The 15487-nt window shown below is 44.7% G+C and overlaps 1 protein-coding gene across 1 annotated transcript; it reads right to left on the bottom strand.

Annotated features, from left to right (window-relative positions):
• Positions 1-13152: 13152 nt before the first annotated feature.
• LOC123242853 (UDP-GlcNAc:betaGal beta-1,3-N-acetylglucosaminyltransferase 7-like) lies at positions 13153-15121 on the bottom strand. Its single transcript, XM_044670968.1, has 2 exons — positions 14417-15121; positions 13153-13653 (listed from the first exon to the last, which is right to left on the bottom strand). The coding sequence occupies exons 1-2, from the start codon at positions 15119-15121 to the stop codon at positions 13153-13155; spliced, it is 1206 nt and encodes a 401-aa protein (XP_044526903.1).
• Between the last annotated feature and the right edge of the window lie 366 nt (positions 15122-15487).

Genomic DNA, 15487 nt, shown 5'->3' with positions numbered 1-15487 from the left:
AAGTAAAAGCAGCAAGAAACAACAGAGCTGAGCTCCCCTCCACAAAACTTCTCCAAACAGATCTAGAAAACACACCAGACCAAATCCTGGTGGAAAAATCCAGAAAAAGACACACTGAGTCATTTGTCCAGCCCAGGGCAACAAAGAGGGAGAGAGGTATATGGCTTTATGCTGTAGGTGGGATCCAATGCACCTGGGGAGGTAGACTGTGTACCCAGGCCAAAGGACAGCCCAGATCCATACCCAACATACACAGGCACCAACCAGCAACTTTGTCACATGCTCCCCAATCTGGGTCACCGATTCAGGGCAGACTGAGAAGGAGCCTTGAGCCCAGGTCCAGAAGCCCCTGGTGGTATGCCAAGAAAGGAAGTTCAGAAGCAAGCAGCAGTGTGGCTCAGACCCCAAGAGCCAAGCAGGATCTCAATTCTATCATCTAACCCAGATAGCAGAGGAATAACCAAGGCAAAAATCCCAGAACAAAGAGGAGCCTACAGCTCTGTCACTCTGGACCAAAAGAACTTTCTAGCTGACTAATAGGAGTGGCATCTAGTAGCAGTCAACACTTGCACAGACCCAAACCCAAGACAGGAACTTGCAGAGTTCAGGTTGGGGTGGGGATGGAAGGTGGAACCAAATGACTTTGCTTTGGATCAGACCACTGTGGAAATACTGAAAGTTTTCAGGTATCCAGCCTGTCCTGAGATCCTGGAGCAACACAACACACAATACCCCAAGAAAACAGCAACAGGACCAGCCCAGACCTGTCCTCCACTTGTGTAATAGAGACTGATCCTGACATCAAGTTCAAAGTCAGGATGAAGGCAAGAAGAATGAGAAAAAAAAAGAATCTTAATGAGCTATTGTGGTGAGAGGTATACTCAAGACATAAACACAAGAAGACCTGGGTTCAAATTGACCCTGGGCAAGTCTCTTAACCCCAATTGCCTAGTCTTTGCCACTCTTCTGCCTTAGAAATGATAACTAAGATAGAAAGTAGGTGCTAAAAAAAAAAAGACAAGCAGAAGAGAATTCTCTAAAACATCCACAAGCAAAACACAGCTTGGGCAAAAGCTCAAAGAAAATTCCTAGAAGTTCAGAATCAATACTATGTATTGGGTCCTTGGCAGATGAGTGGTAAGGGCTAGGCAATGAGGGTTAAGTGACTTGCTCAGGGTCACACAGCTAGGAAGTCTCTGAGGCCAAATTTGAACCCAGGACCTCCCGTCTCTAGCCTTGGCTCTTGATCCACTGAGCCACCCAGCTGCCCCCCAAAGCAAGAGATTTTAAAGCACTTTAAAAATTTTTTTAAGTAAAATGAGAACATTTGAGAAAATAGAAAAGAAATGAAAGATATAAAAAAGAATTGCAAAGGGAATTGTTTCACATAAGAGGGACAAAACTTGGCCCAAGCAACAAACGTTCTGAAAATTAACATGGGCCAGATAGAAGCCAGTGATTCCATGAGACAACAAAAAAAAATATTAAGACAAAGTCAAAAGCCTAAAAAACTTAAAAGAAAATGTAAGGTATCTCATAGTAAAAAGAATTGACCTAGAAAACAGATCAAGGAGAAAAAAATTTAAGGATTGTTGGATCACCTGAATGCCAAAACCAAAAAGAGAAGAAGGGAAGGGAAATTTTTCTCACATAATCAGGGCACACAAGTAGTCATCTGTACAAAGAGGAAAAGTGCTGGTAGTGGGTGGAGTAAGTGACACATCAACAGGTCATTTTCCCACCTTTTTCCTTCAACAATATTTCATCCTAATTACATGTAAAATATTTTTAATATTGGTTTTCTAAAATTTTCAGTTCCTAATTCTCTTCTTCCCTTTCCTCCCCCCTCAAGAAAGTAATTTGAAATAGATTATACATGTATGATCATGCAAAACATATTTCCATATTAATCCTGTTGTAGAAGACATGTATATTTAAAAAAAAACATCTCACAAAGAAAAAAGGTGAAAAATAGTATGCTTCCATCTACATTCAGACTCCATCAATTCTTTTTCTCGAGGTGGATAGCATCATCATGATGAGTCCTTTGGAGTTGCCTTGAATCTTTATATTGCTGAAAATAGTGAGGTCGATCACAGTTGATAAGAAGAAATTTAAGTAAATTGTAATCACTTTTAAGTATTCTATAAGAGTTTGATTATAACTGTGTGATTTTAATAAGGTATAATAGGAATAGGAATAGTATTAAGAGCCTCTGCAATGATGAAAGTACCTGTACAATTCCTCTTTCCTTGCCACACACTCTAGAGTTTATAACATGAGGAAAAGGGGACCTTCACCTAATCCTACAGTGTCATAAGCAAGTGACCCAATAAGGGAAGTGAGAAAAGGGAGGATGACCCAATTATAACTCCTCTTACTGGAATTTATTAACCATTTCAGCAAAATTTTCACAAATTCATTTAGGAACATGTTCTGAATATTTCCCCTATTAATTACCTTGGTTAAGTAATTGTCCAAAGCCAATATAACCCTTGTCATCTGGACATGAGATGTCTCATGCCACTGAATGGGCATGGCTTGCACACCTCGGACTCTGTATTTTGTGGGCACAAAATAAAGTCAGATCTTTAGTTCAGGATGTTGACTTAATTCTCTTTATTTCTTTCAGGTGATCATCCTTACAATATTACTGGGTACAATATTCTCCTGGTTCTGCTCACTTCACTTTCCATCTATTCATATAAGTCTTTCCAGTCTTTTTCTGAAAACATCCTGTTCATTATTTCTTATAGCACGACAGTTTTCCATTTCAATCGTATGCCTCAATTTGTTCAGCCATTCCCAATTGATGGGCATCCCCTCAGTTTCTAATTTTTTTGCTACCACAAAAATAGCTACTATGTGTGCTTTTGTACAAATAGGTCCTTATTTTTTTTAATCTCTTTGAGATATAGACCTAGTAGAAGTATTGCTGGATCAAAGAGTATGGATAATTTTATAGCCTTTTGGCATGGTTCAAACTGCTCTCTAGAATTGTTGGGTCACTTCACAACTCCATCAACAATGCATTAGTGTCCCAATTGTCCCATATCCCCTCCAATATTTATCATTTTCCTTTTGTCATATTGGACAATCTGAATGTGTGAGGTGGTATCTCTGAGCTCTTTAACTTGCATTTCTCTTATCAATAGAGATATAGAGAATTTTCATACTATAGATAGCTTTGATTTCCTCAACCAAAACTATATCCTTTGACCATTTATTCTTATACAATTGAGTCAGTTATCTATATATCTGACAACAAAGGCCTTTGTCTCTGATAAAAAAATTGTTTTAAAAAAATTTCCATTTTCTGCTTTCCTTCTGATCTTGATTGCTTTGGTTTTGTTTGCCCAAAAATTTTTAAATTTTATTATAATCATAATTATGCATTATGTGTCTTATAATGCTCTCTATCTCTTGTTTGGTCATAAATTCTTCCCTTATCCATAGATCTGACAGGTAAACTATTCCATGCTCCTCTAATTTGCTTATGATGTCACCCTTTGTGTCTAAATCATGTACCTATTTTGACCTTATCTTGTGTCAGATATGTTGGTCTATACCTAGGTTCTACCATACTGTTTTCCAATTTTCCCAGCAGTGAGTTCTCATCCCAAAAGCAGGGGTCTTTGTCTCCCTTCTTTCTCTTTTTTAAAAGCCCTTACCTTCTATGTTAGAATTGGTACTAAGTATTGATTCCAAGGCAGAAGAGTGGTAAGGGTTAGACAATAGAAGTTAAATGACTTGCCCAGAGTCATATCGCTAGAAAGTGTCTGAGGTCAGATCTGAACCCAAGATCTCCCATCTCGAGTCCTGGCTTTCTGTCCACTGAGTTACCCAAATGTCCATCTCTCTCTTTTCCTAAAGAGTTTAGAAATTTACTTTGTCTTCCTCTTCACCCCAATCCCACCCATCACAATTGAGGACTGGAAAATACATGTTGATGTCCCCTCAAATATCCTGGCTTCCCAGTTCATCAGTCTCCTGGGTAAGTTTATTAATGATACCAGGTTTATTGGTTAAGCCAGCATCCTAATTGATAAAGTGATAGAGGTCTTTGTGGCTCTCTCAGGACCAGGGACAGCCCAATCTGGATCAGGCAGCTTAATAGAGAGATTATTTTTTAGAACCTCATTATTCGGTCCTTGGACATCCCAGGACATTTTTAATTGGTTAGAACTAATTACTAGGTGGTCCATCCTCTATCCACCCCTCCCCATCCCCATAGGTGTATAGGTCACATAAGCAGGAAAAGAACTTTTGTCCCCTTTATTTATTAACCAAATTCTGTTATAAAGGAAAGATATTCATTGAGATCCTCAAGCACAAAGAAGATGCAAAAAGCAGCAGACTGGATGATATTTCTGACCCAGATCCCAGATACAGAAATACACAGTAATTCTCCCTAATATACAGAAATTAATACAGTATGTAAAAAAAATAAATTCTCACACAATAGAAAGATGACATATATTTTCTTTATCTTTTTTTTTTTAGGGACACACATTTTCAAACATGGCCACCATATAAATTCCTTTGGCTGGACTATGCTGATTTGGTTTTTCTGTTTTTTTGTTTTGCAAATTGGAATTAGTAATTGTGATGTTAAAAAAAAAGATGGTCGTTTGCACAGTTCAGTTTTTAAATGTATAGAAAGAAATTAAGTGAGAAGCACAGACAAATAGGAAGTTTTGAAAGTAATATTTGGAATTCATTATTTATATATTTTGCAAAATCAGGCATGAAAAATGGAGTCGATGGCTTCATCCAGATTCTCCATTTTGTCTTCTGCTGTGTGTATGGAAATGCTATTTTTTTGGTACTTAATTTCCAAGTTAAAAATATTTTTAATGCATAGAAGAGAACAGAAAAAAGATCTGGATGGAAATAGATAAGCAGAACAGCTTTAAAAGTAATATGTTAAGGGGCAGCTGGGTAGCTCAGTGGATTGAGAGTCAGGCCTAGAGACAGGAGGTCCTGGGTTCAAACCCGGCCTCAGACACTTCCCAGCTGTGTGACCCTGGGCAGGTCACTTGACTCCCATTGCCCACCCTTACCACTCTTCCACCTATGAGACAATACACCGAAATACAAGGGTTTAAAAAAAAATTAAAAAAATATATGACTTTTATGTTAAGTTCAGAATAAAATGTTTAAAAAGACTTGGAAACATAAAAAAAGAATGGAAGTTTGTAATCATTTAACAGGAATTCCAGAGAACACAATGGAAGAGAAGAGCCAAGAAGGAATGGGATATGGGAAGCATAGGTTTGAGATGCATGGAGATCAGACATTGAGAAGCAGAGTTGGAAGAAAGCGATAGCTCCCTCTTAGGCAGCAGCATCATTACAGGTAGAAGTTCTTAACTCAATGAAACTTGGAACTGTGAACAATTTCCCCTATTAAAAGATCACAGTGGTTGAAATATAAAACTAATTAATGAAAAAGGCCACTAAGGATGATGCTTTGGTACAGGCTGTCCTCTAAGTCCAGAATGCTCTTCCTCCTCATACATAGTCTTTCAAGACCTAGCTGAGGGGCCACCTCCTCCAAGTAGCCTCTCATAATTCCCTTAGATGTAAGGATCATACCAGTGATCTCTCTCTCTTTCCCTCTGTCTCCATCTCTGCCTGCCTCTGTCTCTCACTCTGTGCCTCTCCATCTCTATCTTTCGGTGTCTCTCTCTCCCTCTGTCTTTCACTCTCTGTGCTTCTGTGTCTCTCTGTTTGTTTCTGTCTCTCACCTTCTGTGTCTCTCAGTCTCTCTATTTCTCCATCTCTCTCTTTCCCTCTGTCTCTCTGTCTCTGTCTCTCCCCCCTTCTGTATGTGTCTCTCTCTCTCTGTGCCTCTCCATCTCTCTCTCTTATCTGTCTCTCTTTCCCTCTTTCTCTTTCTCCCTCTGTCTTTCACTCTCTGTGCTTCTGTGTCTCTCTGTCTTTGTTTCTGTCTCTCACCCTCTGTGTCTCTCAGTCTCTCTATTTCTCCATCTCTCTGACTCTCTCTCTCTCTCTCTCTCTCTCTCTCACCCTTTCTGTGTGTGTCTCTCTCTCACACACACACATCCCCCCAAATTACCTCTCTGGATATATCTTTGCAGTAGAAGATGGTAGGCACTCTAAAGGCAGGAACTATTTGATCTTCATTTTTGTTACTCCAGTAACTAGCCTATGCCTTCTTGCACATATCCGCTAATTGATGAATGCTTATTGAATTCAACCAATCAACAGACAATCTTTAAGCCTATGTGCTAGCTGGCTGGAGCAAGACAAAACTGATCCCTTCCTGCCCTCCACGAGCTTACATTCTACCAAGGGGAAGGAGAGAGGTTTACAACAGAGTCACAGACTTTTACGAATACATGTGCTTCTACGATGGGAATAAGAAGAATCGCATTGAGAGATAGGATGGAGTTTGATTAATTAATTGATGAAAAAGCATTTATTAAGTGCTTACTTCAGGCAGGTCGTCATTAAGCATTTAGTAAGCATCTACTAGGTAAATGCTGTGGGCTGGAGATATAAAGAAAAGTAAGATAGTCTCTGCTCAGTCTAAGGAGGGAGACAACAGGCAAACAATTATATACAAGCTGGGATACACAATCCGGATAAATAGCATAATTATTGACAACGGAAAGGCATTAGAATTAAGAGGGACTGGGAAAGGGGAAGGGCTACTTATCTGGAACTTGAAGGAAATCAGAGAAGACGAGAGGCAGAGCTAAGAAGGGAGAGTATTCCAGGCATGAAAGACAGCCAGTGAAAATGGCCAGTTGCCTCAAAATGGAAATGTCTAGTTTGGGGAATATCAAAAAGGGGGGTGTCACCAGATCATAGAAGGGCTATAAAGTGTAAGAACACTGGAGGGAAGGGCAGGTTATGAAGGATTTTTTTAACCCTCACCTTCCATCTTAGAATCAATACTGTGTATTGGGTCTAAAGCAGAAGAGTGGTAAGGGCCAGGCAATGAGGGTCAAGTGACTTGCCCAGGGTCATACAGCTGGGAAGTGTCTGAGACCAGATTTGAACCCAGGACCTCTCATCTTCAGGCCTGACTCTCTAGTCACTGAGCCTCCTAGCTGCCCTCTCTGAAGGACTTTTAACTGAGGATTTTATATTTAATTTTAAGGGGAGGGGGCAAGTGGGTGGCTCAGTGGATTGAGAGTCAGGTCCAGAGATGGGAGGTCCTGAGTTCAAATCTGGTCTCAGACACTTCCTAGCTATGTGACCCTGGGCAAGTCATTTAACCCCCATTGCCTAGCCCTTACTGATCTTCTGCCTTAGAACCAATACTAAGATTCTAAAATGGAAAGTAAGGGTCCTAAAAAATTAAAAAAAAATGTTAAGAGGATAGGGAGCCATAGGAGGTAGTTGAATGAGTGAGAGACAAGAAGCTTTAGGAATATTATTTTGACAGTTAAATGATAGATAACCTGGAAGGAGAAGAGATTTGTGGCAGATGGACCAACCAGCCGTCTATTGCAATAGTCCAGCATAGAGGGGATGAGGACCTGCATTAAAAGGGGAAGATGGCAAAATGGTGTCAGAGGGATCATTTGGGAAAGATGTCACAAAGGTAATAGTGTCAGGCCTAGACCACAAATTGGATATTGTGGGTGAGAAAAACTGAGGACCAATGCTGTGCTGGCGATTCAAATCTAGAATAAGAAACAGCTCCCTGACTCCTCAAGAAGCTTCTCTTCTGATAGGATAAGAATAAATATGTATGTGCATATGATAGTTATGTAGTATTTATATGTAAGTGTTCTATAAGGACAATATAAATTAGATTGTGGAATTAATATCGTATTATACAATATTAATATATAAATGTTTATATAATAGAATTACATTCTTGGGTCTAACATAGTTATATTTACGTACATTTGTGGATGTGTGGAAGGGAAAACTTAGTCTGGGAATAACTGCCGTCTCTAGGTAGTAAAGGTTTCTTTGGCTTTATTCTCCTTGGCTTCAGAGAGCAGAATGGCCCATCCTGAGTGGAAGCTGCAAAGATCCAAATTTAGGTTTTTTCAAAGGCAAAATCGGCTAACCAATGGAGCGATCTAGAATGGAGTGGACTGTTGGGATACTGTCAAGTCCATGAGCATTTCTCGGACACCTCCCATGTGTTGAGGCAGCGTGCTAAGCACTAGGAGAAGCACTAGAGAAAGACAAAAGCATAATCCCTGCCGTGGAGGGGCTCACAGTCTTTTGGGGGAGACGACATGCAAACATCTGCAAACAAACAAGCTAGAGACAGAAGAAACTGAGATAATCAGTAGCAGGAAGGGCCCAGCACTGAGGGAGTTTAGGAAAGGTTTCTTGTAAAAGATGAATATTTTTCATTGGGTGGGAAATTCTGGGTCAAGTTCTTGCTAGGTGGCTCAGTGGAGTGAGTCGGGAAGATCTGGCCTCAGACACTTACCAGCTGTGTGACCCTGAACAAGTCCCTTTACCTTATTTGCCTCAGTTTCTTCATCTGTAAAATGAGCTGCCCACCCCAGTATCTTTGCCAAGAAAACCCCACGTAGAGTCGAGCAGGATTGAACGACGAAGGTCTTTTCCAACTCTTAGATCCCAGGAGTATTTCAACGTTCTCAAAAGAGATGTGCGAGGACTTAACTGAGTCACTTGGTCTCTTAGCATCCAGAATGAATCATTCACAGAAATGTCCAGTTTTGTGGCTGAAGGTGGTTGTGGATCCACCATTGCAAACCTTATTTTTAGGTGCTCTCGTCTACCCTTTCTGGAAGCAGACATTGTTTTCCCAAGGGCCATCCCCTGCCATGCTTGGGAGACCAACGTTGTGACCAGCTGCGTCTGCCTAACCAACACTTCCCTGCGTACAGCTGTACACCGGCATCGGCAGTTGGTTCCAGAGTTTGCCGTCAACCCAACTGCTCTGACTCGGAGGTTTCCAGACCTCCCTCGTTGTTTTACAGAAGACATATCAGGATGCCTTGGTAGAGGCAGGCCTAGCCGACAAAAACCCTACACACAAATATATAATGGGCAGGGCAAATGCTGTTAGATAATGAATTTCAAATTTAATCGTGTCCTGCTACTCACATAACTTAGTCTCATAAGAAAATTGAAACTATAAAAATTACAAACCATTTGAACTAATTCTAAAATGGCTTTTTAAAATTCCAATTTATGGCTAACTTATTTCTAATCCTTATAATATATATCAGTGATTCCCAAAGTGGGCGCCACCGCCCCCTGGTGGGTGCTGCAGCAATCTTTCCTATTAGTTGCTATTAAAATTTTTTTTTAAATTAACTTCCAGGGGGCTAAGTAATATTTTTTCTGGAAAGGGGGCGATTGGCCAAAAAAGTTTGGGAACCACTGATTGATATATATGTCATAGCAAGAGGAAGGAAACCCACAAGAGGACCTGAGAAAAAGTTTGATCAGTTTAATTTCTGCTTTGTAATTTATATCACCCATGCGGTGATATAACTAAGTATTGATTCTCTAACAACTCTAAGGTATATGGGCAGGGGCTAGGCAAGTGGGGTTAAGTGACTTGCCCAAGGTATCACAGCTAGAAAGTGTATGGAGGTCCAATTTGAACCCAGGACCTCCAGTCTCTAGGCCTGACATTCTATCCACTGTGCCACCTACCTGCTGCTATTTATGGCTCATTTTAAAGCTATTAGAGTTACTTGCTCTGCAAAAGTGTTCTAGGCAGTAAAAAAATATATAAGAAAAGAGAAATTTGCTATTTGCTAAATTGATTTGCTAAATGAATCTTCTTTTATTCTCTGCTACCTAAAAGGGCCCTAAGAACTTCCTGAGACAAATATTACTTTACCGCATGGGTGATATATATTACAAAGTGGAAAGAAAACGGACCAAACTTTTTCTCAGGTCCTCTTGTGGGCTTCCTTCCTCTTGCATGACCATAAATTCAAGAGGTTTCCTTCAGGGTTCTTGGCCCAGAGTGACTCAGAGTGCTCAGAAATAGCACCTGTGCAGGAAGGAGGCTTATCGGGTCCTTTGCAGCTAGCTGCAAGTCTTAGCTGTCAGCCCATGTGTAGTGAGGACCACTGGGAAACCTCTTCTGCCTCTGTGCCAATTTGGGAACTGAAGGGGAAACGGTGTTCGCAAAGTCCATCAAGACAGCCACCACAGCTGAGCTGGGGACTGCAAATTCTCCTCTCCTCTAGGATGTGCATCTGCTCCTCGCCCAGGGCCGCCTAGGTCAGGGACACAGCCCTTTGGAGAGTCCCAAGATGCAGCCCTGTGGGGCAGGCAGGCCACTCTCTCAGAAGAGCTGGGGATGAACCATCCGGCTCTTCCATCCCGCTGGGAGAAATCAAAGCACGTGAATTAATCTTGAGTCAATGAAGTTATTCATTGGATGGGAGCCGGGGCTGGAAGAGATCTTAGATGTCCTCAAACCCAACTTCCTTATTTTAGAAGAGAACTCAGTTCCATGGAAGTTGTGACTCCACCGTAATCACATAGTAGGTGGGAGAACTCACAGGACTGTGCCTCAAGTTGAAAGAGACCTCAGATACCATCAGGTCCAACCCCCTTGTTTTACAGATGGGGAAATGGGTCCAGAGAGATGAGAAGCAAAAAAAAAAATGTTCAGGACCTTTTGGTCTCAAGACCATAAAGCTATTCCCTGCCCCTACTGCTAACTGCCAGAGATATACTAGGAAGACTCGGGTTTGAGGAAGGGTGGCAGCTGTCATCTCACCTTCCAGTCACTCTGCTCAGGCAGAGATAGGACGGTAACTTCTCTAGACCTCATTTTCCTCCAGACTCACTTCCCCCATTTGTAAAACGAAGTTTTGTTGTTCATTCATGTTCAACTTTTTTTGTGACCCCAAGGATCATAGCTATCCCAGGGGTTTTCTTGGCCAGGATACTGGAACAGTTCGCCAGTTCCTTCTCCAGTGGATCTTTTTGTCTGGTGATCAGAGATTAAGTGACTTGCCCAAGGTCATACAGTTAGGAAGTATCTATGGCTAGATTTGAACTCAGGTCTTCCTGACTCTAGCCCCAGCACTCTATCAACTGAGTTGGCTAGTAATACAAAAATTAAGTGCCTTGCCTGAGATCATACAGCTAGTGTTTGAGGTTAGATTTGAACTTGGGTCTTCCTGACTCTAGGCTCAGCACTCTATCCACTGAGCCAGATAGTCGTAAAAAAATTAAGTGACTTGCCTGAGATCATACAGCTAGTGTTTGAGGTCAGATTTGAACTCAGGTCTTCCCTGATTCCAAGTGCAGTACTCTTAACCTCTGAGCCACAGTTGCCTCTTGTAAAAGGAGGAGAATTAAACCACATGATCTTTAAGGTCCCTCTCTGAGTCTGTTAGTGTATGAGATATAGCCTATGCCCAAGTACTGAGACATCAATTCCCTGGAAAGCCCCTTGGAAACACTTTGAATGTGGAAGACTGTCTATAATGTAGGACTTGGCTGCTGTGTTAGTTCTTTCTGTTGAACTATTTCTTTTTTCTTGTTTGTATTTTGTTTTAAGGGTCATATCTCTATAGAAACAAAAGAGGAAGGACTATATTGAGAAATAGGGGTGATTTGAAAAGAGTAAGGGCAGCTGGGTGGCTCAGTGGATAGAGAGCCAGACCCAGAGGCCAGGAGGTCCTGGGTTCAAATCTAGCCTTAGACACTCCCTAGCTGTGTGACCCTGGGCAAGTCACTTCACCCCCATTGCCTCACCTGTACTGCTCTTCTGCCAAGGAACTAATACACAGCATTGATTCAAAGATGGAAGGTGAGGGTTTAAAAAAAAGAGCAACAAAAACAATGTAAAACAATAAACTGAGGTGGAAAAGCCCAGTGACTAGACACTGAGGGCTTTGGCAAGTTCTGTCCATTCTTCAGCATTTTGACTTTCTCTTTAACTCTGAGGTACAGCCAGCAGAGCTCTGCTTCTAACCCAGAAGGGGATGTGTTTGAAATGACAAGATGCCCTGCCACCATGGTGACTGGGGACTCCAAAAGCAAATAAGATCAGAGGCCAGAATCTGATTTATTGTGTGTCTTACAGATTAGGTTTGAAATCCTGGCTGAATTGGGTTTGAATTACTCAACTGAGGAGGAGGGAAGGAATTAACCCTTGATGTCCTGTCTGAAAACAAAAAGGCATCTTTCCCCATTCCCTGACAGTACCACCAAACTGCACTGGTGACTTCAAACTCTGCTCCCTTCTGGGCACATAGCCTGGCCCTACCTTAAGGTAAAGGGCTCTTTCCGCTGGTCAGACATGCCCTTTAGGCATTTTCTTCCATTGGACCCGCTTTACTGTGGCTGAAAAACCGTCTACTTTCTCTCTGCCCACAGCAACCTAGAGACAAAGGGCATCCCTCCAGTTAGAGCAGGAGGTGCAGAAAGCAAGCCAACGAAGGAGCTGTCTCCTCTGTCTGCCAGAAGAAAAGGCTCTCAACAGTGACTTCTTATATTCTGGCCATCTCAATCATTGCCCTTTGGGCCTCTATAATCCATTCTGTGTGTCTATGATCACAAAGCACTTTTCACAATTTATTGTCTCATTCCATCCTCTCAATAGTTCCTATGAGGTAGACAGAGGAAATATTGCTATCCCATTTAATGGCTAGGAAACTGAGGCTCAGTGACTTTCCCCACAGCAGATTTGTGGCAAAGCTAGAACTGGAAACCAGAGCCTCAGATTCCAAATATAGTGTTCCTTCAGTTCCTGCAGCTACTCAATGCTGCTTCCAAATATAAGGGTCTAGACTACTGGCTAGCCCTGCCCCAGGTCTTTCCCAGGCCCCAGAGAGCAGCCCTGCTAAAGTCACTTTGCTAACATCCCCCTCCTCTTTTTCCAAAGTGCCTTCCTCACCTCCGGGTTTTAGAGCTAGGGTTAGAACTAGGCAGAGAATGAATGGGGCCCCGCATCAGTGGATCTTTTATCCCAGGTCAAGAACTAGAAGGGCCCTCAGGGCACCCTAGTCCAACCCCTTCTTTTGTCAATGTGGAAACAGGCCCAGAGAAGTTGAGAGGGGGAAATCGGAACCCAGATCCTCTGGCAAGCCAAGCCGGTAGTTCCACTGCTTATCTATCCCACTTTACCTGTAAGAACTGAGGTAGAGACAAAATAGGTTGGGGAGACACCTCCCCCCCCAGCGCCCCTCGAAGGGCAACAGAGTCAGAGGAAGCTGCCAGTTTTGGCACAGTGCAGTTCTTTGCTGTGCACAGCCTCCCACATGCTGATCAGAGCAGGGGGCTCCAGCTGGTGCACCATGAGCAGTTCTCGATAGAAGCAGGGATCCTGATTCATGGGATTGGTGCGGATCCGGTGAATGCCGAAAGTCCGGAAGCCTGGGTGGGCCTGGGGCACCACCCCGAGCCGCTTCAGGCACATGCCCAGGAAGACGTCATCTATGGGGAACAGGGGCAGATACTCGGAGACTGGCAGCAGGCGCCGGACCAGCGGCGCCGCCATGAGGATGCCTCCGCCTCCAGCGTAGGGCGGGTAAGGCTGGTTAAAGAGTTCGGGTGGGATGTAATACTTGCTGTGCCGGTTGCGAATGGGCCAGGCCCGGAGAATCACGTCCCCCACAAAGAGCTGGGGCAGCCCAGGGTCATCCTGTCGAGAGCGTAGGAATTCCAGCAAATTGGCAGGATGTACAAACACATCATCGTCACCCTGGGGATAGACCCAGCTCATCTCAACATAGATTGGTACTTGCTTCTCCCCTCCCGCCCCCCCCCCCCACGCCAAAGCACCCTAGAATCTTCCAATCAACTAAGCATCTACTACGTGCCAGACGCTGCGCAGTCCCCTCTACCCAATTTACAGATGAGAAACTGAGGTCGAGAGCGGCTAAAGGCCATCCCCAGCTTCACAAAGCAGGATTGAATTCGTCTTTATCACTCCAAGTCCGGCACTCTCTCTAACTATAATCCCCTTAGTTACCGGGCCGTCGCTTTCTGTTGTGCCCTGTTATTCTCCCACAAAGGATACCGTACGTTTTTATTGTTATCCCTCAGTTTCCTGCCCTGTATTCCCTCCTATTCCTCTCAGGCACGAATCTCACCAAGCCCTGATTCCTCTCCACTCCTGGATCTTCCACTCCTTTCTCTCCAGCCCTTTACATCCTGGGGAACTAGTCCTGACTGTGCCACTAACTTGCGGGAGGACCGTCCAGTCTTCCTCTTTTCCTTCCGTAAAGCGAGGAGGTCGGACCAGATTATCCGAATTTCCTCTTGCTCTAGGGCTGGGCTGATAAACTTTAGTCCCCTGGCAGCTCTCCCCTCCCTCCAATTCCCCAGCCTTTGCCCGTCCAATCCAAGCCGCTCCCTCTTCAGCACCCCCTGAGAGGAGATCCTCTCTCAGCCTGGCAGAGGGCTGGGCTGCTGTGCCTGCCCCTGGTCAGCCGCTGCGGGGATCCCTCTCTCGCTGCGCTTACCTGGAACACGAACTCCACCCCGGGGCAGCGATGTTGGAACCAGCGCAGGAAGTTGACGGCTTTGAGGGTGAGATTATAGAAGGTGTCAGCGAAGTCCCAGCGCAGCAAGTCCCCGTGCGCCCTGTCCTCCTGCTCCAGCCGCAGGCGAAGCGCCTCCCCTCCGGGCCCCTCCTCGGCGGCTCCCCTGCCCAGCAGGAACACTGTGCGCACCACCTCGGCGTCCGAGCCCGAGCCCGAGCCGGCCAGTTCTTGACCCCACGTGCGCCTCACAGCCGCCCTCCGCTCTTCTTGCTCCGGGGCCGACTTGATGGCCAGTAGCAGTCGCACCCGCCCTCTGCACTTGTCGGGGTGGTCGCTGAGCAGCGGGAAATAGCGGCAATGCCGGTGGCGGAGGAAGGTGCGAAATCGGGGCTCTGAGGGCTGCAGAGGAGGGGCCTGGATCTGTGTTGGGGAGCACCACAGAGTTCTCATGGCCTCTCCGTCGTCGCCACCCTCCAGCTGCTCTGGCTGCAGACCAGCGTCCGGGCGCACGGATGTATTTGTGCCAGGAGGCCGGCTGGCCCCCGGGGGTAAGCGAATGAGCTCTGGACCCTCGACACCCAGCCAGAGCAGCGCTAACATCACCAATAGCGCTGCCCCGAAGGCGCACCGCCTCCTCCCCAGGCCGCGCGCAGCGGGCCACCACGGAGCACAGCACAGTGGCATGGCAAAAGTCTCGCTTGGTGAAGGTTTCCGGCCAGGGTGCCTCTGACCAAAGCTGAAGGGAGCCCGGGATGCCCTGTGCCCTCAGGCCCGGAGAAGCTATTCGAGGAAACGTCCGGATTGGGACTCCAACCCCAGGTGAGTCCAAGAGGCCACCTGCCCCACCTTGTGTCAGCAAGACCCACGATCCTGGTGCTGTGGCTGGAGCAGGGGAGAAGGATGTGAAACGGGGAGGTCCAGGAACTTCCGAAATTCTGGAGATCCAGTCTGCCCAACTTCCCAGTACTATGCTCGCCTCCCCTGAACCCTTCAGGGCCCCGTCATGGCAAACAGGGAGCAACTCGGAGCCGAAGCCACCGGCAACAGCTA

The sequence above is a fragment of the Gracilinanus agilis genome, chromosome 3 (genome assembly GCF_016433145.1).
Source record: "Gracilinanus agilis isolate LMUSP501 chromosome 3, AgileGrace, whole genome shotgun sequence".
In the NCBI taxonomy this organism is placed as follows: Eukaryota; Metazoa; Chordata; class Mammalia; order Didelphimorphia; family Didelphidae; genus Gracilinanus; species Gracilinanus agilis.
Note: the sequence above shows the minus strand (reverse complement) of the source record. Positions and strands in the feature narration are given on the sequence as shown.

Coding starts and splice junctions, on each gene's coding strand:
- LOC123242853 (XM_044670968.1), bottom strand. CDS start 15,121: ATGCCACTGTGCTGTGCTCCGTGGTGGCCCGCTGCGCGCGGCCTGGGG. Junction 13,654..14,416: donor GGGTGGAGTTCGTGTTCCAG/GTAAGCGCAGCG, acceptor GTCTATCCCCAG/GGTGACGATGATGTGTTTGT.